At 42.9% G+C, this 27,992-nt stretch overlaps 1 protein-coding gene and 1 long non-coding RNA gene across 3 annotated transcripts; one reads left to right on the forward strand and one right to left on the reverse strand.

Annotated features, from left to right (window-relative positions):
• Window positions 1-119: 119 nt before the first annotated feature.
• wnt3 (wingless-type MMTV integration site family, member 3) lies at window positions 120-26,480 on the reverse strand. Of its 2 annotated transcripts, none has more exons than XM_030401340.1 (4): window positions 26,075-26,480; window positions 10,042-10,283; window positions 5,788-6,053; window positions 120-3,241 (listed from the first exon to the last, which is right to left on the reverse strand). In XM_030401340.1, the coding sequence occupies exons 1-4, from the start codon at window positions 26,152-26,154 to the stop codon at window positions 2,762-2,764; spliced, it is 1,068 nt and encodes a 355-aa protein (XP_030257200.1). In that variant the 5' UTR covers window positions 26,155-26,480; the 3' UTR covers window positions 120-2,761. The 2 variants fall into 2 exon arrangements, with proteins under 2 accessions (XP_030257200.1, XP_030257201.1); XM_030401341.1 differs by lacking the exon at window positions 26,075-26,480 and adding an exon at window positions 16,654-16,800.
• Window positions 16,832-26,157, forward strand: LOC115571773 (uncharacterized). Its single transcript, XR_003981980.1, has 3 exons — window positions 16,832-17,021; window positions 17,767-17,859; window positions 26,042-26,157. It is a non-coding gene; the product is annotated as an uncharacterized LOC115571773 (long non-coding RNA).
• Window positions 26,481-27,992: the final 1,512 nt, after the last annotated feature.

The raw sequence follows: 27,992 nt of genomic DNA on the forward strand, positions 1-27,992 counted from the left end.
CAGTAACGTTCTTTAAATGCCTCATTTTATGATGAAAGTTGTGATATTTTATGTTCTCTGGAGCAACTTATGTTTAAAGTGTGGGTGTGTGTTCATAAATCAAAAAGCATGAGACAGTCTTGTTCTTCAAATATATAATCTTAGTTCAGTCATACAGATATATACATTGTATAATAAATAATATTTATAAAAACATAACATTTACGATTATAAAATAAAAAGGGAATTATTCACTTTAAAACATTTGTACAAAACTTTGGATATAGCGGGGGGAGGTGGTGGTCGGAGGGGGGGAGGGAACTGAACACAGAATGGTGGGCCCAGGTCGGGAGGGGCTGTGTGGAAGATGACACAAATGCTAAGCTATGTCACGAAGAGAGAGCAGCCTATACACTACTGGGTACTTGTGTCGCTGGATATAATTAATAGGAAGCCGGTGGGACTGTCAGAACATGTTGTGTGGAAACCTCTCGCAGCCTTCTGTGAACCGTCATGTGCACATCCACATCTCGCTCACATAAATCATCGTTTCACCCCAAAATCTTTACTTGTAGTGCTTTTTAAAAAAAAAATCTAGATTGTTTCGGTGTGAGTTCAGAGTTTTGAAGATATCAACTGCAGAGATGTCGGCCTTCTCTAGGATATAATGGGACTAGATGGCTAACGTGACGCCGGGTGGTTCGTTTTACAAATCGATCTGGAAAAGAGCCGCTAGAAACTGTTTGGAAAAGAGCGGACACTTTCAGAAAAATACTTTGTCAACTGTCTGTTACGAGCTGACTTTAGATCAGCAGTAGGAGAGTGGAGCCAGTTGGTTTCACCATTGAGAAAAGCATGATAACAGATGCTACAGCAGCTACGCTAACCTCTTGAGAAGCTGCCATTGTTGCTTTCAAACCAACAGTCGCGCCTCTTGCTGGTTGTCCTCAAAGGAAGCTGACTGGTTCCACACACAAGAGGCCAGTTAACTAAGCCAACTCAGCTGAGAAGGACGGCTTTAACTTCTACATCCTACCGCCGCCACAAGTATACTTCCTTATATGCAGTGACAGAGTTCAGTTTTTGGGGGGTTTTAGCATCACAAACAATCTTGTTCTTGCTGCCATCTTGTTCCATTACATCAGAAAGAAGGCCGACATCTTTCCCATCGATGTCTCCAAAAACTTCACACCAAAACAATCTCGATGGATAAACAGCTCTACAGGTGAGAGCAGAAATACGACTCTGTCTCTTTAATGTTCTCAAAATTCATATTCTAGCAATTTTTTCCTCAGTGATCGTCAAAGTATTTTCCTTTTGTTCAAAACGACAAGTCAGCATCAACTAAGCCAAACACCCCTGACTCCGAAGAACATATTTTGAGTAAATTACAGCACATTGTTCTTCCAGTTTTCTCCAAAACCAAAACAACGAGGCAGTTTGAGGGTTTACTGACAGGAATAAATGCATCAATCAGCTCCTGAAAAACCTCAGACTGAGGGAAAACATGGACACAAGGAAAGGAGGATGTGAGCGCCAATCAAATCTACGCTTCACTCTGGTCTCCACATGTCGTCACATGTCCCACTTTTCCTTTTTTTTTGCTTTTGTTTACAGTGATGAATGAGAGATTTGCTTCGGGACAAAGGCCTCTAAGATGGACCCGATGAACGCATGAAGTGTTTGATAAAAATAACCGCTTTGCTCCTAAGACCAGTATTAATAATAAGCATGCTAAAGCTTGACTGGAAGTTGACGTGAACATTTATAAATGATACAGCCATCAATTACCTTTAATCTGTTTTTCTGAATAATGTATGACTCTGTTTGTGGAAATCATGAGCAGGTCGATCGCGCCCGAAAGTCGCCATTCGCTCGCATCGACAACTGCTCAAATGTTTACCACCTGGGGTTGAGCTGAATAGTGCATACATATACATGTGTCGGGTTGTTAGTTAGTGGAATGAGCATGCTTGTTCACACACATGCTGCATACCTCCCAGTCCCAGCCCAATGGTAATATTTCAGAAATGCAGGGCTATAAAAATCAGGCTGTAGCATATATCTTCCAGGCTCCCAGGTTGACTGGTGCAGCGGAGTCAGTCAGCAACACTGAGGATTTCATCAGCTCAGTAGTTAACAAGAGACAGGACACCTGCCTGCTGTTTTCAGTTCAGTTCAGTAGTTACAAAGTGATGGTTTCCTGGGGTTGCCGACGTGTTCAGTATCACGATGTAGAGGTTGGTTTAGTTTAAACAAAAAAAACAAAACAAAAACAAAACAAAACAAAAAAAAACTAGCCGGATGGGCCAGAGAAGTGAGGTGTTAGTTAGAAGATGCTTTTTAATCAAAAGCAAAAGACAGTCTGAAAGTTTCTTTTTTTTTTTTTACTGCATTAATCTCACAGGTAAAAAGTGTTACTGTACATGCCACGGACATGTTGGCATGGAGGCGGGAAATAAATAAAGACAAGGGGGAGGGGAGGGGATGCTGCAGGGGGAGGGACCGGGGGGGAGAGAGTGGCACAACTCGAGCTTCTTCCCATGAGAACAGTCAGGTCAAAACAGGACGCGTTCTGGTCGGTTATTATGGAAATGGGTGTAGTGGTTTGGAAGGGAAAAAAGGGTGTAGAAGAATCCATTACTGATGTGCCATCACCCATTCGGGCCTGAGTGTGTGTGCTGATGAATATGTTTGTGTGTGTGTGATGCAGAGGAAGGTGGAGGTCGTGCAGGAGGGGGCGGGGCAGCACTTGTAGTCCAGCAGTCAGTTTGTCTGACTCTCACTTGCATGTGTGGACGTCGTAGACGCGCACACACTCCTGACAGCTGACGTAGCAGCACCAGTGGAAGATGCAGTGGCACTTCTCTTTGCGTTTCTCAGTCCGGGTGTTGTGGCCGCGGCCGCAGCACAGCAGGTCGCAGCCCTCGATGCCGTGCGACGACACGTTGCAGGCCCGATCGCGCGTCCCGAATGAGCCGGTCTCCGGGTTGGGCTCACAGAAGTTGGGCGAGCCCTCGTAGTAGACCAGGTCACGCTCGGTGGGGTGTTTGAAGAAGTTGTACTTGACCCGCAGCGTCTCCACCCAGCCGCGGGACTCGCGGTGCTTCTCCACCACCATCTCCGAGGCGCTGTCGTACTTGTCCTTCAGGTAGTCGCCCAGCATGCGGAAGTCGGGCTGCGCCCACCAGCACGTCTTCACCTCGCAGCTTCCTGACAGGCCGTGACACTTGCAGCGCAGGTGCATGTGGTCCAGGATGGTCTGAGGGACACAGAAGACAACAATGACTTGCTTTAATACAGTTCCTAAAACTTCATATGTTCTACTTTTCCTGATAAATCTGGCAACCAGTTTCAGTTCATTACCTCCACCGTGGAGGTTATGTTCTAACCTGTGTCTGTTTGGTTTGTCAGCAGGATTGCACTAAAACAACTGAACCGATTTCCCTGAAACTTGGATGAAGGATGTGTCTTGACTCAGAATAGACCCCATTAACGTTTGGTGCTGATCCAGATAAAAGTACGGATCCAGAAGTCTCATTTTTTTCAAGATTATGAGATGAGGCCTTTTGACATTTTCATTAATTTCACAGGGGTTAAGTGCGTTAACTCTTGTTTCCTGCAAAGCAACTAGTAACTACATTTGTAAGTACAGTGTTTGAGTAGTTGTAGTTGTTTGTACAGTGTTGTTCTTAGTTACATTCCAACACTGCTAGTATTGTGCTGTTAAAGAGTCTGCACCGCTTGCTTGTGGCCCATTAAGTTTCAGTTTTGGTCGTCTATGGGAAAAGGTTTGGGCACCCCTGGTTTTGATTGAGAGACCCCTGGAGGCAGAGATTATTACTGTGCGTTTAAAGTGTAATTAACTGACATGCCCAGGTCTTAATTTGATGACTCAGGTATTATGGGGCAGTGAAGTCACCACCAAGAAAGATCTGTTGAAGTTTTATGGTCAGAAGTTTACAGGAAGTTCAGTAATTCAGATGAACAAAACCACTAAAGACTCTCAGAGCAGGCCAAGAAAAACAATACGCCACTGGCTGCAATTTATTTAAGTGTCATGCAGCTGTGAAGTACAGAGGCTCTGTGCTGCTGCTAATTCCCTCTGAAGTCACTGGCTCACATCATGACTGTGCTGCCTCGGGCCATATTTTACCTTTGTGTTTAGATTTTGTTGTGCTTTAACTCAACGGCTATATTTAGCTGCAGAATTCCCCCAGCTGGGGCGGAAGGCAGGTGGCTGGGGCACCTCTGGGTGAGGAAGGGGAGAGTGGGGGGGTGGATGGAGTAGTGACATCACACTGCGGAGCTTGTCATGCCAACATTAAGTCCCAGAGGCCCTCTGGGCTAAATAATGGAGCGTGAGAGGGCCAGGTGGGGAGGCGAGGCGAGGCGAGGCGAGGAGACGAGAGGAGACGAGAGGAGACGAGCTGTACTGCTGCTCTGTTAGCTCCTGTGGTCTCCTGGCTGCTCCTGTGTGCTCAGATCAAAGGGCTGTCTTGTTGCCGTGTGGTCCCTCCATTTGCCCCTCAGCGAGCAGCCGGGGAGCCTGTTTTCTGCGAGCGGTGACAGCAGCCAGTGATGTTTTAAGTCGTAGCTGATTTCCTTCTTTTCCCCCTCAACTCACTCGGGTTATTTGACTGGCAGGGAATTTTTCATTGGGACGCAAGGCATGAAAGACGAGGTGTGGGAGCGAGGCGGGAGGGACGGTGCTGCTAAGATCAGTAATTAACCAGTCATTCAAAGTCAAGTGCTCATTTTCAAGTGGAAACTCAGAAATGTGCGGACAAGTCGAATACTAAATCCCCTGCCGTCAAATGAACAATAAGGGTTCCTGGATAAATCCTTTTCCTCTGCATCACACTCAGATCATTGTCCATTGTTTACCACATCTGGGTTTCAGTTTTCTTCTTTTTCTACGATTTATCGAACAAAATGTGCTGAGGGTGCCTAATTAATGTGATGTATTACAGTGTTTTTATCCTACAGAACAAAATGTGCTCAACAGAGAGATCTCTTTGTTTTCCAGAGTCAGTCCTAAAGATATGCAGCACATCTTGTAGCTATCAAACCACTGCTTTTGCAATCAATTTGTTCACTATCAGGCCAGAAGTGAGTGGACACCACTGTCCATTTCCTGTGCTACACAGCTTAGCTACAGTGATCATAAATCTAAAAGGAATAGTTCACCAAAAAAAAAAAAAAAAATTCAGTCATTATCTTCTCACCACGATGGTGATGGAAAGTCAGGGGAGGTTTTGTGGTTCACAAAACATTTCTGGAATCCAACTCTTTGGAAGCCCCATGATCCCAAATTGATTTGAAAAGATGTTATTTATTAACGTCTGCACCACCTCAGACGTATGGTGTGCTAATGCTTTAAGCTTAGCAGCTACAGTAAAGACTGAAGCCTAAAAATTTAGTAAATTATGTCTTTTCGAATACATTTGAGATTTGGGGGCTTCTGGACACACCGATTGAGCCAGACGAGCTGTGTTGCTTTTCAGTTGTTGTTGTTTTTTTTTCACATTTCAAGTCAAGTCACAATCTACTTCATTTGTTTATCAGAATTCTGCAACACTGTTCTGCTATGAAGCTCCAGAAATGCTTTAATACACTATGAAACTAGTAAAAGGCGATAAGGACTGAGTTTTCATTCTTGGCTGACTTATCCTTTAATTCTACAACATAAGAAACGGTTTGTATAATGATCTGGTGTCCACATATATTTGACCAGGTCATTTTTAAAAACACACCCTAACAGGTCATCCCTGCACATTATCCTGATGTGTGTCTAAATGTGTTTACCGTGCGTCCTGCCTCGTTGTTGTGACGGTTCATCGCTGAGCGAGCATCCGGACGATTCTCTCTGGCATCGGCGAACTCCCTGGACACCAACACCCCGAACTCTGCGTCCTCGCTGCAGCCGCCCCACTTCCAGCCCTCCCCTGGAGGCCCCTTGTGGTGGGAATCACAGCCGCACATCGTGGATGTGCCCTCGGCGCAGGAACGCGTCACTGCAAACGCCACGCCTGCTGATGCTATGGCATGGACAAACGCTGACTCTCTGGTTGCTGAGAGAGACGGATGAAGACAGACAGGAAGACAGCAAGACAGAGAGTGTGTCAATCTTGTGTTGAACATGGACAGGTTACTACTGCCAACATCCAGACAGAGGTATTGAAAGGGATACCTCGAGGCAAAAACCTTTTAACACAACGTTTCATCTTTGAGAGGCACATTTATGTACCGGTATTTGCCACTGCCTAAAGAAAAAAACCCTCCAACTTCTCGTATTACAATCTGTAAACATGGTTCACAGTGTTTACCACCATCACCATCATCATGAGGAAGCACATACAGGACACATGAAGGAGCCTAAAAGCAGATTCCCTGCAGTGACATCAGCCCATTGTGGCTGTGTCAGGAGGGTCTAACGCTCAGCGGGATCTCAGTGACCTCCTGTCATCCCTGAGGTGTGCTGCTTTGCATCTGGATAGTGTTTCAGGAATGTTGTCACCCCCTCTCCTCCAACCCGTCGCTGTTCAGAGCCTGAAGGCCTTCTGGTGAGCCTGGCAGTGTGTCGGCCTGTTTCTTTTTTACACCAAGGGATGGAGTTACGCCTCCTTTGAAGGCAACAGCTTATTATGTAACCAGACACCATTGTTTCACAATCACAGCACACTTACCGTGGCTCACCCATTACACTCCACCCGCTCAGACCAGACAGAAAAACATACACACAAGTATGGTGCTCTTCCAGCAGTGGCTTGGTTTTTTATTCAGCTTGGGATGTGCACAATCGTCTGATTAGTGTTTTGAAATTTGTTTGAGCACAACCAGAAAATGAGGCCCTTATTTTGAGGCCACAGTGGCTACTCAAGCTGGAAATTCCTCAGCAATTCAGCTGCCAGTGAGGCTTTCAGGACCCAAGACACAGACAAGGTTTGCTGATGTCTGGCTGGATCCTCGTTGAATGTTCCCATCCTGAAAGCGTCTTTTTATTTTAGGTGTTGATCTGAGGCCACAACAGTCGATATCTGTGCTGGATATTTGCTTTATGACATTTCTGAGTACCTGCATGCTAGTTTTTCTCAATATTTGAACACAGTTGACACACGTACTACTGTAACCCTCACATGACTTTAGTCAGAAGTAAATTAACTTGAATACTGTTGTGCACAACACAGTACACAAGCCTTGTTATATTTGTCTTTTAAGGGAAATCAAAAATTGTATGCCTTCTATGTACAATTTGCCCTGTGGTTATCAACTAGAGATATTTTTCAAGGCTTTGCATCACAAATAGGAATTCCAGTATCGTGACAACACTAATGCTGATAATGTACCTGACGGAAGGTGGAAGGTCAGATTGACCATTTAATGTTGTCTTCAGATACTGAAATACTCAGAAGCACTGTGTTGTTGCACTACCAACAACAGGATATTGAAATCTGCAAACTTGTTCATTTCTGTTTCCATTTTCAGCCGTAACTGAAACAATCAAAGATGCGGAGCTCAACACAGTTGTCCAAATGATTTCATGTTTCTGCTGTGCTAATTTTATTAACTGTAGCTTTCATTCTCTTTAGTCTGTGGCCCAACAGGTAAATTAGGTCTTTAACTAAACGTCTTGTTATTATACATGCATTTTAGATGAATGAGCTGGTTACACTAGGACTGCAAATCACAATTATTTCCAATGTATGCATTGATAGTTTTCTGCTCATTATCTTGTGTTGCCTGTATTCTTCCAGGTCACCACGTTGTCTGGCTCAGGCATCACTTGGAGCCTGATGCCTTGTTCTGCTCAGTTGTCTTCCTGGATCTCATCACTTGTATTTTCAAATAATCGTTTTGATACTTGATATTCTGTCAATGAAATCTGTGTACTCTGTAATTTTGTTGTTCTGTTCTGTGCACGCAACATCCATTGCATGTCTGTCAGTCCTGGGAGAGGGATTCTTCCTCTGCGGCTCTTCCCGAGGTTTCTTCCATTTCTTTCGAGTTTCAAGTTTTCCTCACTTGAATCGAGGGTCTAAGGACAGAGGATGTTGTCCACTGTACAGATTGTAAAGCCCACTGAGGCATTGTGATTGTAATTTAGAGCCATATATATAAAACTGACTTGACTTGAATTTCGATTAATCACGTCGATCATTTCTTAGATTGATTGGTTGGATCGGTTGTTTGGTCAATCAGTGTTTTCAAAGCTCAAGATGATGTCTTGTTTAATATTCACAATGAAGGAACTAGAATTAGAGCGTTTTGACTCTTTTTCTTAAAGAATTACACAAATCAATAATCAAAAGTAGTTAGCGATTAATTAAATAATAAATAACTAATCGATATCTTGATTAATCAATGCAGGTCTAGTATACACTTTTTTAATGTGTGTACACATGATGAAGGGGTTTTCTGCCTTGAAGTTATTGTCAACAAACATTGTGATTGGTTCTATGTTCACTATTATTTGAATAATGCAAACTTATTATCTTTTCTTAATGAGTCTAAAGAAAAAACGAGACTCTTGTGTGTCACGACATCCTGTCACTGTTCAGTCCTGGTAAAACAGACACAGTTTTGGTCTAAATCCTTAGTGAATCCTCGCATGATTGGATCGATGACACACAGTCCTCAGGTTCGGCATCCCTGCTCACCCTGGCAAGACTGGCCGGGCCCTCCACAACAGGGGCCTGTGAGCCCTGGGCCCCTGGAGCTCTGGCTGTTAGCCAAGGCTAGCGCTGCTCCTGCTACCTGCTGGGCCCATCAATCCGCCTTTGTTTCCCTTGTGTCACACTGTATTATCCACACAAAGGGCCCAGCGACTCGCGCCCCCACAGCCCCGCTCTGCCCGGAGCTGGCATTCCCTAAACTCCCTAACTCCCCCCTCCACCTCTCCCCCTCCCTCTCTCTCCAGCCACCCCTCTGCCAACACCCTGAACTGAAATCCCATACACCACCACCCACCACAGGACCTCAACCCCCCACTTCCTCCAGGCATCCACCAACAGCACCACCATGGAGCTTTAAGGTGGCTGGAACTGGTGGTTGGTGGCTAACTTTCAATTCACAACCAAAGTGAGATGCTTCCTTCTTTCCTTCCTTCCTTCCTTCCTTCCTTCTTTTGCTTCCCTATCCCAAAGTGCACACCCGGACTAGGTTGGGAGAGATCCCCTTTCAGCCTGTTTTCATGACAGAGTCAAAAGGGCGTGTGAATGGGGCGTCCGTGGGAGCTGGACTGTGTGAGGCGCGCACTGGTCTTCATGCACAGTAGGGGTTGAGCGGAGCCCCCCGGCCCTTTTCTATTGCCTGTAATCTCATTTGGCCTCCCCTCTCCCTTTTATTTGACTGAGGAGCTTGGACTGCTCACATTGCCCATTTCTGCCCAGATTCCTTCCCCTCTGACATACGGGCTAATTCATTTCCAATCAGCAGCAACACACAAACCTCTACCTTTGTAATCAGGCACTGTAAGGCCTTCAGCAAGACACCTGCGCCTGTTGTTTCCCATTGTCAGGCTTCATGGGATTGTTTTCAGGAGCGCTACAATTAGTATTCTGCGTGTGAAGCGTGTGATGGATGCCTCCAGTATATCTGCTTTACTTGTCAGGTTTCGTTGATAGATTTACTGCGCTGACCCTCTTTCATGTATGAGAGTGTAAACACGGTTGGGAACGCCGGGAAGAAGCCACTAACTCTGCAGACAAATGCGATATTGAAGGTAAAGATGGATGGAAGCTGAATAATGTGTCAGTGCTTGTACCTGCGCTCATTTCTCACAGCAGCCAGGAAAGGTGTATATTATTGTAATTGCCCTAGTTAGTCGTTTGTCAGCAGAAGCCCAGAGAACAGGCAGTGCTAAGCCTTAGGGTGGAAACTGTTAAACTCTGTGTTTTGTAACAGCTTGCAGTAGCCTCAGCTATATAACTGACTTTTTACATTTGGGTGTTGTTGGCAGAGATCATTCAGATGATTTATTTTAAATTGTGAGATACATGGAACATTATTCAAAAATGCACCAATAAAGATTCACGTCTGCCTCTTTTCTCAATAATGTACCTTTGTCGAGCACAGGCCCGAAGATGGCCAGGTTGTCCTTGATGGTGGTGCAGTTCCATCGTCGGCCCCTGAACTGGTGCTGGCACTCCTGGATCCCCAGCTTGACACCTTCTGCAACGCTGGGCATGATCTCAATGTAGTTGCGACAGAAGCGCAGCTGCTTGGGCACCAGGCCGGGGATAGAGCCACACAGGATGGGTTGTGACCCCAGAGACGAGTACTGCTGCCCGAGGGCCAGGGACCTGTGACAGAAAGAGGAAAAGCATCGTTAAAGGGAGATCTGATGGCCATAAAACGATCAGTTATTTGTCTTGCTTTTTTCCTTAATGAAGGAAAAGACAAATAATGTTTTGTTGAACCTGAGTATCATGACAACAAGGATAAATCTCAATCTGAATCTCTGCATCTGTGTTGATTAAAGGTAACTAGGGAAAATAAAGCGAGTGCAACATGATCAAAAGAGTCAGCACATTAGGCCATTACTATACGACAGGCATAATTTCTTTCATTACTTTAAATACTTTTTGGCACTTGCCAAAATGTCCATACCACAGAAAACTGTCAAGTACTGAAAGTTAATTGTGCATTCTCGTGCTCCTACAAAGGAGGTGTCCTGTATTTTATTGCTCAGAGCATTGAGACAACATGTTGATAGCTGTTTAAAATTGGAAGCCTTATATTACTTGTATTATATTACAAAGACTTACAGACTTGTTGCTGCACCAGTTAATTCCCTAAAACCACAACGAAATTGCTTCACCGCACTTGTTATCCGAGTAAAGGCCAATAATTCACCTTTCTACTAATATAGGTCACTTTAAGTGGACATCCACTGCAGTAACTGTTACAAACTAAATTTGATATGCAATATGTGAATTAATGAAAACTTTCTATCAACGAAACATTACCTTTGTCTGCCATGTTTCTGAATATATGATGAAAAGTCAGCAAGTCTTATGCCAAAATCTTCATTTCATTTCGGAGTTGTTTTGCATTCACATTAATTGTTCCAACATCTCATGAATGCACAATAATATCGCAATCCCCCTAAAAAAATTCCTCAGTGAACACGACCTCAAATCGGAACAATGACTCGGAAAGTTGCGAAAATGTTGGCACATGACTTGACGACACACGCTAAAACACAGTGGACGAAAGTACACGTTTGAAGCTTTTGATTAATTCACGTAATGAATAGCACATTTTTTCTCACCCTGATTTATTAAGAGTCTCTCGACAGAAATCAAAGCCATGTGACATTTTCAATCTACACCACAGTGAAATCTTCATCATGGTGTCCAGATGATTCACAGATAATTTTTGTCGAGTCACAGTCATCAAAAGTTTAAAGCACCCTAATTTGGGGTTTCGTTGATATCCATGTAAAGTGCTTTTAGTGAGGAAAGTTATTTATATGCTTTAAACCCTGGTATTTTAGAGGTTTTAAGGAATGTACCAGAGCAGCAACAAGTCTAGTAAAAAAATCACTTCGCAATACAATGCATGTTCTTTGTAGTGTCCATGTTGTTTCCACATTACAGCACATAAATGCCATTTTCTGAATATTTCAAGTCAAAGTTTACTGCTGCTTGCGTTTAGACAACAATTCAAATGTGAGATCATCACATGTCAAATGAACAAAAAATATATATTTTATTCAGAAAAACAAACATTTCTCTCAGTAAGGTATCAAAAAAGTCATATTGGCATCAAATCTGCTCTTGAAGTACAGAAAATATTCGAATGATAACCAGCCTAAGTGCTTTAACAATTGTTTAAGAAGCAAAGCTTCTCTCCTCGCAGTACAAGTCTGTGCCCTCCTTGAACTCAACCCCACAATAGCAACGATGGTGCCCTGCCAGGGAGGCCTCTGCTCTACGAGCAGGGGAGACCGCCTCCCTATTAATTAATCCTAGGTTGAACTGTAGGCGTAGCTCTGTGACAGTACATGTGATTCATGCTTGAGTGTTTTATTGACTTATCTACTTAATATAGTTTATACAGAGAGCTCCTGTTTATTTTGTCTCTTTTTTGCAGCAGGCAGGGAAAGCTAATAGGCCCACTTCAGGGCAGGGATACAAGCTATTAGTCGTGACTTTTCAAAGTGTTCCCACTTGTTAGCAAACACAGATCTGCTGATCTTACAGATAACACACAAGAACCTGTCTGCTTTGTTTGGGGAAAAGCCCCCTCGCGAATTTCAAATATATGTAGACACCTGCCTCAGCAGTTCAATCATTCATTTGCGGTTTTTCTCTGTAGTTTTTTAAGAATGACAGCATATACAGCTGAGCCTGCTGGTGATGGATGAAAACAGCATATCTGAAGCTCTGTGTCTCACCAGAAGGCTCGTGCAGATGTGCCAAAGCAGAGATTAATCACCACAACGAGACAGCTCAGATCAGCTTGTGATGCCAGAAACCATTATAGTTTCATTCAGGTAATTAATTTTAATTGGGTTCTATTTCTCTTGAAATAAAAGAGCGAGGGAGAGAAAACATGTTTTCCATGCCCCTGTTTTAACACGCTTTTTGTATGACAAGCTCAAACAAAACTGTACGGTTTCCCCCAGAAGGTCAGGCATTTAGACGTCAGACCGAAATTTCTTGTTTATTTATTCCTGGGCATGAAGGATATCACCTGAGGGAGAACACATGTCTCAGTACAGGTCTGCATTTCCTTTGAGATGGATGTTTTACAAGGATTGTTAATCCATTGTGTAAGCATCACAATACCGAGATTCTATCGTCAATGTTAGAAATATATGGTGAATCGTATCATATCGTAAGGAACTGTGATTCCCAACCCTCCACCAAGAAGGTTATGTTTTTGGCTGTGTCCGTTTGTCGGTTGGTTTGTCTGCAGGACTACACAAAAACTATTGAACGGATTTTGGGCTCGGATGGAGGATCAGGTTAACAGGATGGAGCCATTTTTGTTTGGCTTTATTCAACATTGGGATAATGCATTTTTTGCCATTTTCATACATTTCTCAATGAACAATGCATGGATCTTGGATTTGATGTGGATCCAAATAGAAATCTGGGTTTGAATATGTTTCATTTGATACTGGTTTAGGCTTGAATGAATGAAAGGGGACTGTTGGAGGTATGCGTTCTACTGAGTGCCATTCAAGTTTAAAAATATCATGATTATCGTCAATAGCGATAGAAAAAAAAAAAAGCGTGATTATGGTGTTTACAGGGTGAAGATGTGAAAAGAGTTTAACCAGTGTGGCTCAGGCTCTCTAGCACTTGGCTGAGTCTGGGCGGACAACGTGGCGCTGGAGGCCATGAGAGGATCATGGGGGAACAATTGACTCTGATCAGATCAGAGCGCCACTCAGGATGACCTCAGGACCCCCGCGGGGCGCAACCCAATCACAGCAGCCACTGACTCTGACAGATGAGTGCAGTGCAGCGCCCAATCCCAACACAAAAGTCAAGCCATTGAAGTCACAGGGAAAAAATCCCCCCTTAGATAGGTTCACAGCTCATGTGCGCTTTTGCTTTCTACATGTGGTTAAACCCTGCCCCCACCTCCCAACACCCTCCTCCACCTCTCATACACAGTTTTCTTTTTTTTTTTTTTTTTATCTCAGGTGAGCATTGTTACAGCAGGCTCCCAGGTAGGTTAGTCCCACACAGAGAAATGGGAGTCGTTTTGCATTTACAGCTGCTGGAAAATATGATGATCACATAATCAGCCACTTGTGTTGCTGGCATGAGCGTCCTGACTGACACTGACACACAACAAACAATTCTTATGTTTCAGCATGTAACCCACAGTTCCTCGAGGACAGAACAGTTACATAAACTATTCAAAACTTTCAAACACCACCATGCATGAGGAAAAATAAGTCTCCTCTCTTTCATATGCAACTTAAATGCTGTTTTGGCCAATTTGATGTTCCGATGCAGAGTCAGTAATTTGATAGAGCTCATCAATCTCCATTCATGTTCTTGTCTTGGGTGTACCCAAGCAGAGGCAGCCACATTAGCTCATCTGCCAGTCCTGATCCCACCGACATCACTGAGTTCAAGTGTTGCTGACATCACTCCGTCTGGTGACTGAGTGACTAAGGACCTTAATTACACTGTCTGCTAGCTTGGTTACTGCCCATTAATCTCTCAGTCATGGGATGGACCAGAGTGGATGATGCCCTGCACAGAACTTGGATTTGAACTCAACACTGTCACATTAACTCCAAGGAAAATCTCCCCTGCCCAACTGAGATATCTCTGTGTTTATGCCACCATGCCAACCTCTGATACATCTTGGGTTCTATTCAGGACAGCTAAACTGCCTGCCCACCACTCTGACATACAGGCTTAGCCACTGAAATTGGGATTTCTGATGGAATCAATTAGCTAACCGCATGGGACTTTGTGGTGGACATAGCATGTTTAGACTACAGGCTGTGGATCTGCCAGCCTATTTGTCTTTGTTTGCAAAGGATGTGCCTCACTTGATCTGTATGGACAGATGAGATGAAAGGGATATCTTTTTGGCTAGGTGCTAATGAGAGTCTTAACCCTGAGGGGTTATGAGGCGTATCGTGCAAACAGACACACACGCAGACTCATGCATGCAGACCACATGTGTGCCATGCTGATCCTGCCTGCTTTGCCTCACTTCTCGGAAGCCACGAGCGACGTGTCTCAACCGAGTGAGGGAGCAGCAGACGCAGAGGCAGAATGCCGGGGGAATCTGCTGCAGGGGACGAGACGAGCAGCAGAGCAGCAGCGAGCGGCAGGGCTTGGCAGGTGCATGTCCAGGCAGGTCCGTATGAGGCCTCTACTGGCCTGGGGGGTTTACGGCTTGGTTGGGGGTTTTCTCAGTATCTAAACTGGGCTGATGTGAAAGTATGACGGGTGTTAGAAACCACAGAAATGAAGCAGAGGAAACAAAGGGATTCCACCACACACCTCGCTGCAGAGTGGAAATTCACGCAATCAAGATTATAACACTGTCAACAAAAACTTCTGACTCAACCACTCCCAGTCCAATAAAATCACTGCTATTGTACAATCTCTGCTGCTTGGATAGAAACATAGAGAAGCAGGGGTTACCCCTCTCCATCTTCCAATTTTCATTTTGTCTCAAAAGCTCAGCTTGAGTTAAGAGGTGAGTCAAGGACTCCTATACTGTCAGGAATATGCTGCAGCTGCTATTGTGGGAGGTCTGCATTACAGGGGTCAGTGTGTAGCACATGTCTGTGCACCGATGAGCTTTCTTTGTGTGACAGCCTCCTATTTCCAGAGGCACAAAAACTACCAGGTGACCCTCTGAACCTGTTGAGGAAAACATGACATCTGACCTCACTGCCTTCAGCCTGATGGCCCACGGAAACGGTTTGAAGTTCATGACCAGGGCCAAGATACAAGTTTCTAAGCTCAGGTACCTGCTCAGACTCTTCTATAGTGTTTTGATACATGAATTTATACAAAACTTAAATATATCTTACTTCTTAGAGGGAATTAAGTCAATTAATTCTGGGCAAACCCAATACAGGCCCTTTACAGGGTTTTGGGTACTGGTCCTGACCTTGGAGAAGCTTAAAGTGCACAAGATTCACATGACAAACATTGGAGACCTCCACACATGAGCACTCTCAAATACACCAAAAACCACTCCAAGTTAAATTGTATAGGTAATTCAATAGTCCATTAATCTGTTAATTATTTTCTCGGTCAATCAATTAGTTGTGTGGTTTATAAAATGTCTTGTTTTGTCCACATCCTAAAGTTTACAGTCATAAAGAGGAAAAAAACCCCAACAAATTTTCACAATTAAGAAGCTTGAATCTGAGAATTTTGACCTTTTATTCCATTAAAAATAACTGTTGCAATTAATTTCATGGTTGACAACTAATTGATTAATCATCGCAGCTCATCTTGTGACAGTCAAAAGAACTTTCAAATTGCTTAAAGGAATAATTTCATGCAGTTATTTTCATAATCTTACAAGATTCGATGTAGCTTAGCCTCAGACTGTACTTTGCATATCCATTTGAGACTTCTGTATCAATGATTACATTTAAGGCACATTTAAAAGCATGTCTTCTCCTTCTAACTCACCTTGTATGACACATTTCCAAAATGTCTCAATTTAAATTAGTAGGTTGTATTATGAATGTTAACGTTGTTGTATTTCAGGAAGTCTTTTTAACATCTGGTTAAAGCAGATAACAGATGTAAAATTGCCTTTTTTGAACATTTATACACGTTTAACCATGTGTCCTTGTTCAAATAAACTAAACTAATGACATACTAGATCAATCCAGCAACAATCTTTAATCAAAAAGCAGAAAACAGGTTTGCTTAATCATCTTCTCTTTCCAGCAGCAAACTGTGTACTTGTTGTTCTATTTGAATAAAGTATATTTGAGGAATATGGAAATGTCTCAAAATCAGTGGTAACTGTTAAGTGTTCCCAAACAATCAGCCGAACTTTTTCAAAATGATACTTGTCTATTCAGCAACAGCAGCAGCAGCGGAGCTAGCTTGACATTAGCCCTGTGCTTCAAATGTAGCCTAACATTTAGCACCAGTTTAGTGATTTCAAGTGTAAAAGGTGGGTGATAGCTGAGGTAAGGAGCGTCTACTATACCTTAAAGAATTCTGCTTTCATCACGTAGTCAGATAAGAGTTGTTTTAGTCTTGTTTTTTTTGTTTCTTTAATGAACTGCTGCTGATAAAAATGGCGTCTCATGGTGCCGTACTCCTGAATTTGCTCGCGCACCTGTGTCATTAACGTTCGATGACGTCATCTCCTCGGCTCTGGCGCTAAGCTAGCTAGTCAACATTAGATAGCTAATGTAAGCTAAAGCTGTAATTTCTGATGAGATAGCTTCCAAACGTAAATTATGCTAAATTATATTTAGTTGCTAAGGTTTTAGTTGGAGCTAGACACACTATTCAGTTCCTTACCACAAGGTAGAAGTGTGCCATATAAGTAGTGGATTAAAAATGATTGAGGTAGGCTAAATGTATGTATTAGCAATAAGTAGCTAAGTTACTTATTTTACAAGAAGAATAGCTCCTGTCACTGCTACGTGTTATCATGTGGTTGTTATCTATAAATGAACATGTATTACGCATTTAAATGTTGCAAATTGGTTGAGGTTGAGCTAAATTTAACATATTATGGGGTGCTTTCAATGATAAAAATGCTTGTTTAATAAGCTAACAATATTTGGCTCCAAAATGTTGTGGAGTGAAAGTATAAAGTAGCAGAAAGTTATTATATATAATATATATAATTATACATATACATAATTGAATCTGTCAGAATCTATCACTGCCTTTTTGTATTTAAATCTTAAAAAGGGACTAGTAACTATATGTGTTGAATTATTGTAGTGGAATTAGAAAACATAGTAAGTCCTTCAGAAATTAGTAAGTGTCTTAAGTAACATGTACTTGCATTTAGTACAAATACCTCAAAACTGGACTTATGTCAGCAGTGTTGTACGCAGAGTGCAAAATTTACTTTTCCGGTCCACCAGCCAAATGGTTAGTGAATGTTAAGATTTTAAAAGCCATTAAGCGGGTGAGTGAAGCAAATCTACCAGCTACTTGCACGTTTTACCCTATTTTGACTTCTGGCTGTTATTCATTTTGTGCTCAAGTTATACAGCATGTGTCTGGTGTGTTTCAACCACACACTTTTTCCGCCAAGGTTAAGTTTGTAGTTTTACTCAAGTCTTTTGTTTATCAACAGGATTATACAAAAACTGCAGAGTGGATTTCCACGAAACTTGGATGGATCTGTCCTGAATAGACCCAATGACCTTTGGAGCAGCTTCAAATATAGGTATGGATCCAGGTTTTTCCTCAGTTTCTTTAGCACTGTGAGGCGTTTTTTTTGTTAATTTATACAATGCATGGATCTTGATGAAAAGAAGCAGGTGTATTTAGGTGGCTCGTATCTATGACTAAGGACAAAGTGATGTGGATCCTAATACAAATCTATATCTGGTTGTCTGAAAGGCAGAAATTCAGATTTTGTGTTCGATTGACATGAGTAACTCAAAGTTTTTCTTGTTTCTGAACAAATTGGAATGTTTAAGTGGCAACCAAAGTCTGAGAGTGAAGCAGAGAGGGAAAGAGAGGGATTAGAAAGCCTGTCACAATCCATCCCTCCATGCATTATTCCTTAGGCACTGTTCAAAGCCTCATGGAAACCTGCGTGCATGTGTGAAGGCAGACTGAACTACGCGGTTGTGTTGCTACTTGTAAGTTCCTACTTCCAGCAGGGTTATCACTGAGATGATGGCAAAGAGGTGGGATGCCTTAATCGTAATGCCCGTTCTGTGCAAACACTGTAACAGCCTTAATTTGGTTGCACCCTTGTTGCAGGACATGCTGAAAACTGCTGACACATGATGATATAATTTTCCATTCAGTTCCATCACAAGCTGGGGCACTCTCCAGACTATTGCTTTCAGGTCTGATGATTTATTCAAGTACACCTCATTTGTGCAGAGAGACTTTCATGGTTGCGGTTTCTGAGCTAGCAGAATGTCAGGATTTGATGCCTTTGATGAATCTCTCATCGAATCACTTGCCTCCTCTCTTTTATTAGGTCACTTCTTAAATATCCACCGTATTATGTTTTCTGTTAATTGTTTAAAGCAGCCCCTAAATACAGCCAATAAGTAATTCGAAAGGATTAAGCTTTTATATACAGATTTGATTAAATGTGATCTTATTTGATTGTATTTGCCATTATTGACGATGGGTGCCAGTCGTTCTTAGCCGTGTCTGAACAAGTTAACTTATTTCATTAAAGAGACATTAATGTTAGCTTATGCTGGGTTTGTGCCTGAAGCGCTGAGTCCCAAGTGTCTTCTGTGAGCACCAGGCCCTTCTGAAAAGGCCTCTGCAATAACAGACTGCAGGAATATTGTTTGCATTAAACTCGAATCTACCTCTAATTTACCTCTATATGTTGACGCCGCAGCTCGACTTGTCAGATTTGCCCGGAGGACATCGTGTTGCTAAAAGAGGCCCTGGCAGAGCAGTCAGAGACGTGCATTGAAAACACTCTCACACTTTCATTTATAAATCCCACAACAGAGTCCGCAGAGAGATAAAGACACGCGAAAGAGAGTAAGTGGGCCAAGGAAAGTTGCCGGCTTTGCCCGAGGATGGGACTTTTCCTGGTGGAGGCTGGAATGCACAGCTTCTGTCTGTGTTTTGTTGTCTTCCCTTTTTCTTTGGCACACTTTTGATTTGTAGTCCAACAGCTCCTGGCTGATCAGATAAAAAATGACGGGACCCCTGAAAAATGTTCCAACCTGTTCTTTCTTTTCTACCTCGCCTCCTTTCCCCTCTCTGCAGACTATTGCAGGGAGTGTGGAGTTGGGACAAGGAGCCCCTGCAGTCACATGTATGGAGACGTGAAGAGGGAAGCTGAACAGGGTGTAAACTTGTGAACCTGCCTGTCAGGAAGTGAATGAGAGCGGCAGTAGCTCTGCACAGAAGTGCACCGGAGAGCACAAGGCACTGACAAATGCATGGCTTGGTGTCTGTAGGTGGACACAACAGAGTCTGAGCTGTTGTCTTGAAAGGACAGAGCGCGTTTGAATGAGAGCCTTGAGGGACTGAGTGAATGAACCGCAACTCAAACACGTCATTGTTCCCTGCCTCTGCTCATTAGGGCCGGCTTGTTGGCACCGCGACTTGAATTGTCAGCGGTTATGCATCATATGCAAATCATAACTCGTCGGGATTGTCTGGAATCTTCTCTCGTATGTCTGGAATTCCTCAGTGGAAATTTCAAACACCACATAGCGCCTCTAAAAGTAATTAAAAATCTAATTGCTGTTGACTTTGTCATGCTTGGTTGATTTGAATAACAGTCTCAAAAAACTGGAATGTGTAATGACATTGTGAGAGATGAACCTGGCTGATAAAGCGTGCCAGTCCACAGTTATTCCCTCAAAGGCAGGACCACCTAAGAGCCCTAACTTTTTTGTTGATGAGCAGGTCCTCGTCTTTTCATAATCAATCAACATGTTTTTACCTTTTATCTTTTACCTTTGTAAGACATACATCAGTATGTTTTGGTGCAAGTTGAAGTCTTTGAAATTAAGCGTCTCGGCAGATTCCGCTCGGTTGCAATTAGGATTCTTTTAATTATCGATGAATCTGCTGATTATTTTCATGATGAAGCGATTAAGTTCAGCCTTTGAAATGTCAAAGAAATCTAACAAATGCTCATCACAATTTCTGAGAGCCCAAAGCGACTCTTCATTTACTCTTCATCTGCACAATGTGCGTTGTGTTTTCCCTCTAAGCTAGGCTACCTTTTGAGTTTTGGGGAGAATAGCTGAGCCTGAGTGAAGATATTAAAAAATATTGGAAATGAATTCACCTCTTTATTTTAAGCATGGATCATTGCAAATATGCTATGTATGATAATTGTTTTATTTTTTCACATAACCCGCTGAATCAGACCTGAATCACGAGCTGCTCAGAGGTTCCCTCCCCTGTTGTAATTCAGAGCTGTTGATTGATATTCATCTCTTCCTTTCCACACTTATCAGTAGTTTGGTCGACCTGGTCACTGACCCGAGGGCTTTGACTGAATATAGGCTGTACAGGTGTGATGAGCTCGTCTCTGTCACTGACCCTGTGTGTCAGAGAAACTGCTCGCTGCTTATAATTAACATCCGTAACAAGCCACACAGGTGAGATCAGCCAGGTAATGAAGACTTTAAATTTTGTGTGTTTGTGCCTCCACACGTGTGCCCTAATGATCTCTTTGCCCCTGGCCGCTGCCGTTTTCCCTTTGAGGAACCGTCCTGGCCTGTGTTTTAGTGCGGCTAATAGCTGTGCACTGGGGGACTTTGTCATTTCCTACAAGCGCTACACTGCATGCGCTTTGATGGTGGTGGAAGATTAGGACTCGCCTTCGCTGCTTTGAAATACCACTCTCCTTTGAACCGCTCACCTACGTAGCTCTGGCTTGACTGGATAGTGTCATCCCACATGCTTGTTCACTGAAATCAGTCTGTGAATGTTTTGTGAAGTAACGTCTTGGATCAGCACATCAAGGTTAATTTCACAGTGTCAGTACAAGTTTAATTGAAGACTGGTGCATTTTTGGTGTGATAGGCAACATTCCTTAAGTAGTATATAAAAAACATTTCACACTCGGGAAAAAAAAACCATGAACACCTATTTTAACGTCTTTCCCACTTTGGGGCGTCTTCAGTGAGAAAGGGTAGGATCCGATTTCATCCTCAGGTCAATGACTCAGTAGTCGTGGGTATTTATCGGCTCCAGATTCAGTCAGCAGTGATGGTGGACAGGCTAATTTTCGCGCCTTTTCCAGCATAGTGCTATGACGCGCTGTGCTTTGAACTTCTGGACGTTCGCGTATCAATAGTTTTCCATCCGTCTCTGTTCAAGCAGCATTCATACGTCGTTCAGTTAAGTTAAAATGAGAGACTGAAGTAAAAGATATGGAAAAGTAACCACTGTGATTTTGCCATTGCCTTCCATGCGGTTCCCCTTTTCTGGCGCGTTTGTGTAGTTGAACATGACACACGAGAAGAAGGAAAAACAGAAAGGTTAAAACTCTTCTAGTGGTAATGAGAAAGGAGTCAAACGCTTACTTTTAGTTGGTTTCACTGTGTTTAACAAAACCTGCATATTCGGTCTAATATTGGTGTAAAAAAGGAGTGTTCTCTCAGTTATTATCTACTCACCCCCATGCCGATGGAAAGTCAGGTGAAGTTTTGTAGTCCACAAAATGTTTCTGTAGCTTCACAACAAATCAGCGTTACAGCATTTTCAAAAACAACGGAAGTAGCTTTGGACTTGAACTGTAAAAAAACAACAGAACAGAACCCTCATATGGCTCCATACAGTTCCTTCATTGTAATGCAAAATTCCTGAAACCCAAAGATCCCAAATTGATTTGAACAGACATCGTTTGCACCCTCGACGTGCAGTCAAGCTTGTGCACACACTTTAGACAGGGTGCGTGCTAACGCTTTTAGCTTAGCAGCTACAGTAAAGATTGCAGCTTAACAAAAGAGCTTAATAGCACCTTCTCAAGGAGACTTGGATTACATCTGATGAGCTATATGGAGCCTTTTAATTTTTTTAAGTTGTCCCCAGTTACTTCGGTTGTTTAGGAAAAACTCCAGAAGTGATTTGTAGACTATAAAACTTAACTTGACTTTCCGTCTGCCTAAGGTTTACTAGATAATGAATGAATTTTCATTTTTGGTTGAACTGTTCCTTTACAAACTCATGAAAACACCAAAGTCGTAAGAACAATTTCCCAACAAAATGGGACCATCAGAGGAGCCGGTGAATGCCAGCTTATTCCTTCCATATTGCCCTGTATCCCTGTAGATGTCACCCTCTGTGCAGACATTTCTCTTGAGCTTTAGCCCAAAATTGCCTTTGACCCTGGCCCTACGGCAGCCCTCATCCATTCATAATGGAACCCTGAAGTTTCTTATGAATGACATTCTTCGGGACTTTCCTGCTCTTTTCTCCACCTTCCACCGCGCTGTTGAGAATAATACCCAAACATCCTTGATCTTTTCACACAAGGCGGCAGACGGAGGATTTTCCCGCAGTAAGAATCATTTAAGTGATCCCTTTGCCAGTGGTAGGGATTTTTGGGGTTGGAGATTGGATTGAAGATTGGAGGTGGGGGGTGTCGCAGTCAGATAATGACATTCCTGAGACCCAGAGATGGACTCTAGAGCCCCATTTAAGCCGCTCAGGTTGAACTGGAAATGTCTGTGTATAGACTAGGCAGTTTGGTAAACCTAGATAGCTTTACGAGAGATCTCTCGAGAGGTATGGCACTGACATTATTGAGAGTCCAGAAGCTTCCACAAGTAGTGCTTCAAACAGCAAACACAATTTTAGTCAGGAAGTCGTCTTTAGGCTTATGAGTGCCCCATATTTTAATTAAAATATGTTAAAATTGGATTATTGAAAGCTTTAAAAATGCACAGAGCTATTTAAATGTGTAATAACAAATGGGAAGCCGTTTCTTGTTTTGTGCTCTGCTTATAAGGACTAGCTTAACTCTTATAATCTGTTTGCAGTGACTGAATATTACCAAGTCATGGCTGCTTTTGTACTGTTTTTTTTCCCCGTCAGAATGCCAGACTGCCAATAATGTGTCTTCTAAGTTGAAGTTAAACAAAAAACCCTGCCTGGTTTACTGATTGAAGTAAAACATTGGTGGATCAGGACTGCGTTGCTTGCTCATTAAAGCAGGAATTGATTTTAGCATCAGCAAAGATCATGCCGTAAATCTATTTTACACATTTTCAAAAAGAGACTTGTTATTTAGAACAACTTGCCCTGTAGGATTTAACACTTTCACGATCTCTTTATCCATCTTTCTGTCTCAATTTCCTTTCTCCCTACCATTTCTTCATTTCCTAACCACAACCATGCACATGTTAAGCAATCTCAGCCATTAATTTATGTTTCGGCACAAGCAGAAATCCGTATGAGATGGTGCTACGATCACCTGCAAAGAGCCTCACATCAAGTGTACATTATCGCTTGTAGATTTAACAGCAGTGATGATAAAAGAGGATTAAGAGAATAACTGTTATTGGATTAAAACATCTTGTGGTTGAACCCGATAATCACCGCAGATGCTCCATGGCTGGTGTTGGCATAAATTCAGCTGAGGTAATTCTTCGCTGAAAGTGACTGTCATCATTCACTTACAACCAGCGCTGTTTATGAAAGAAAAACAGACACTTTCTGGCTGACAGAGTAGCTTAAGCTGCTCAGAAAATTGCTGACGAGTTAAGCCGCACAGTTTTAAAACAATATCAGAACAATGAGAACAGAATATTCTCTAATAGTCCCTCGGGTTCCTTATATTATGATATTCCTCGATTATTAAATATAAGTTGAAAGGTTAAACCACAGCACAGCGATAAGTCCAAGAACAGACATTTTTTCATTTTCATGCCACACAGCGAGGATGGCGTTGTCAGATAATTGGACAGAGGCACTGCAGGACCTGTGGATTACGTGTGGTCACCACATAGCTTTATGCTGTTGTGAATTCCCTCAAACCTTGAAGTTTTTTGGCCATTTCATCCTGTTGTTTCCCCAACATTCTTGCATTTCAAGAAGGGCAATTTACTGCTCAGTCTCGCCTTTCCAAACCCACCTCATTAGTTTGCTATGCCTTTGCTCTCTACTACACCTCATCTTCATCCATGCATATCTGCATATCACTGGAGTTATTTATGCTCTGTTTTGTTTTCAACACCCCATCTTGTAAAAGCACGGCTGCCAGGCATAAAGCAGTCAAAACTGCTCTTCCCTCCAGCCCGTCCCACCTTGGCTGGAGAATTTATGGCCAAGTCCTCGCCCCTGAGACAGAAGCTGAGAGGACCCTGCCTGGGCCCTCGCTGAAACTCGGCACCCTCTTGTTTGACGCACCACCTCATTTTGTCTCCTTTTGGACGTGTTCGACACCGCGGGGTGATGCCACTGACAGCACTGTTTGACACCCATTCCTCAGCACCTGCCCAGTCACCTGGAGCTACGGCTCGGCTTTTCATCTTCCTACCCTCCCCAGTAACCCCTCACCTAGCCTACACTTCAAAATTTGTTACCCAAATCAAAGGTAGTGCGCATTGTTAGGGTTCGAACATTATACCAGTGTCATGTAAGCTCCTTGAACAGAACAGCTGCAGGTAATTCACAGAGAGAGAATCCCAGGCTCTTTGTCACTGTTGTCTGATGGTTCTCGCTGAAGCCAGGAGTGGGTGTAAAGTCCTCTTTGCCATTAACACTTCAGCCCTGTGGCCTGTGTGCTTGGCAGCTGCCTGCTCTGTAAATGAAACCAGAAGATGCTCGCGGTTTGGACAGCACCACGGTGGGACCACATGCTAGTTGGGCTACTAAAAGTGCAGTAGCTCTGACAAGTATTGTGTCGTGAGCCAAGAGAGCTTTGTCATACGCCTACGCAAATATCTCCAAAATAGAAGCTTTATGTTACAAAAGAAGACCATGGAGCCATGAGGTCAGCTGCATGTAGCTGAATTTGTAATGAGATAAACCTCTACATTTCAGTAGCTGGTGCCAAAAGCGATCTGGGATAATTTAACAAAGAGTAAAACCCTGCGGCACCTAAACATATTGTCTCCTGACAAATCCGTAGTGGAGGGGGTGAATTGTGGTGCAATTGAAAAGCAAAATGATATGCTTAAAAGAAAAAAGATTCATTTAATTACAGCTGATACCCCGTGGCAGAGCGCAAAAATTCGCTATATATTTTTAAAATTGTGAGCAACTCAGTGGCAAAGATTTTGTGTTTAACGGATGTCACACGTCTACAAAAAACAATTCACATTCAGTTCACGGCATGTTTTGGGGGGCCGGCGGCCTGAATGTACAACAGTGACACACAATAGCAAACAAAACAAAACGACGCTGATCTTATAAGTCATGATTGTTAGTCAGTCCTAAAATGATGTGCTTGTATTTCATGAAAGAAAAAATCGATTGCGGTTGAGAAACATTAGCATTTTTTGTTGCTTTGTGAGATTTAAAGAGCAACATCAGTGTTATCATTTTCCTTGAGCGATATCCAAAATGTATGTAATAATGAATGCTCTCACTGACTGCTGTGTGGAAATGCCTCACAAGTCCTTACAGTGCTGTTGACAATTCATATCAACATGGCAGCCACTCGCTAATATATATTTTCTTCAATTTAAAAAAGACCTCCACATTTTTACTCGTTCCCAAACTAAAAATTCACCCTCTTTGCATCAAAACATACTCCAATATGATAAATGGACCTGAGTGTGGAGGGGAAAAGAACGGCGAGCCTTTTCCGTTACACTAGTATTTGAGGTTAAGATTCTTTGGACTGGGCCGGAGAACATTTTTCCACGCAGTCTACTGAAAGTGCACATTCTGCCCTCTCAGAAATGATCATTTGACCAAAAAGACTCCCACTCTTTATGCGGCTATAGGGTCTGATGCTGAAACTGTGGATTTGTACTCACCACCAGATGGGATAGCCTCCAAGCACCCGTGAGCTGGACAACCACACACACATCAAATATCCAATCAGATACAAATCCATGAGGTAAGCCTTGTAAGTGTGTGAGAGGGTAAATGGATCAATACATAGAACTTCCAGCAGGCAATGAAGAAGAAGTTTCCAGGAAGAGAAGCTTTAGGGCAGCTTGATTGTTGAATGAGGGGGAAGATTAAAATGATATTGAGAAAAAAAAAAATCTTCCTCCTGTTTTCCCCCCTTCTTTGAGTCGGGCCAGGAAAGTGTGTCTGTCTCCTAGTAGTTAAGAGAATAAGTGTCTCTTACACACATGCACACACGCTCCTACCCGTCCTCTCCTTCCCTCCCTCTCTCTGAGGTTCTTCCCTAAGGTAGATATCTTTTTCTCTCTCTCTACTTTTTTCTCCCTCAGGATGCCTCATCCACAGGCCCAATATTAAAGGGGGGGGGGAGAGAGAGAGAGAGAGGCGGGCGGGCGGGGGGAATGAGGTTTGGAGATGTCAGCTGGCAAGCCAATCACAGAAGATGGCCTTAGGTTACGAAAAAAAAATTATTATTCGTTCCCATCTGTCAATCACACGCCACCCCCTGGTAATGTGGAAAAGAAAGGAAAGAGTGAAAAGAGGGAGGGAGGGAAATGAGAGAGGGAGGGACACATGAAAAAAGGTAGAGAGGAGTTGTTACTCAACTTGTTTCATCCGTGATCATTGAAGAAAATTATTCCTCCAAAGTGGCTGCAGGTGGGAGACGGGATGTATGCCAGAAGACTCTGCGACACGCTGACGTACGTGTTGACACATTGATTTTTTAGGGGTTGCGCCCTGACTAATTGATCCGGATATAAGTGCATACAGTGCGTGCACACACACGTCAACACACGTATAATCTCTGCCCCGCTCACGGAGACATATACAGTGAATTTTCTAAATTGTTGACCGCCCACCCCAACAGGGGAGGACATAAAAGGGGACACAATAAAGCCATAAAGTGTGGTGGTGGCTGGGCCAGGCATGCAGGGGTTATATGCTTCAGCGGCCCAAAGGCGACACATTTTACATCAATACTATTGTCATTCTGATGGGCTGCGGGGCGAGCAGCCGTGGGACGGGGGGGTGGAGGGGGAGGAGGAGGAGGAGGAGGGGGGGAGGAGGAGGGAGAGGAGCGAGAAACAGATAGAGAGTGAAGGAGAAGGGTGGGACACTTGTGATGGACTTAGCCTCAAGTAAGCACGCATTTGATTCACACACAAGGAAACTGATCAAGACGAATGCAAACAAGATACCCGGCAGAGATCAAACACACGCAGTTGTAGTGATGACTATCTGCTGAGGAGTTTTGTCTCAAAGGATTATCAGCCAGGCATCATGGAAAGAGTGACTGTTAGAGATGGTAGAAGATGTTTTGAAAGCAGTAATGAAGGGGTTCATCAGTGTAAATGTCATGTTTGACTTCACAGAACATTACTTTTTATTGAAAGTTCCTTAAACATCTGGATTATTTTGACCGACTGGCCAGTTCACTGCTAGATTTTTTTTTTTTTTCTCCACTCCCTGAAGAGAGTGATGTTGCCAGAAAATTAATAGATCCGTTGTGAACTATTAAAAAAATCACCAACTGCTTTCATAATTGATTAATCAGTTTAAGTATTATTTAATGATGAAAAAGTCAAAAATTCTCTGATTCCAGTTATTAAAATTTGAATATTTCCTGGTTTCTTTCCTCCTCTATGACAGTAAACTGAACATCTTTGGGTTGTGTACAAACGAAGACATTTGAGAACATCGTCTTGGACGTTTTTCAACATTTTTACCATTTTCTGATAATTTATAAACCGGGGAACAAATTGATTTATTGTGAAAATAATCAACAGATTAGTCAAAATAAAAAATACTCATAAGTCGCAG

Source organism: Sparus aurata, chromosome 20 (assembly GCF_900880675.1).
Source record: "Sparus aurata chromosome 20, fSpaAur1.1, whole genome shotgun sequence".
NCBI lineage: Eukaryota > Metazoa > Chordata > Actinopteri > Spariformes > Sparidae > Sparus > Sparus aurata.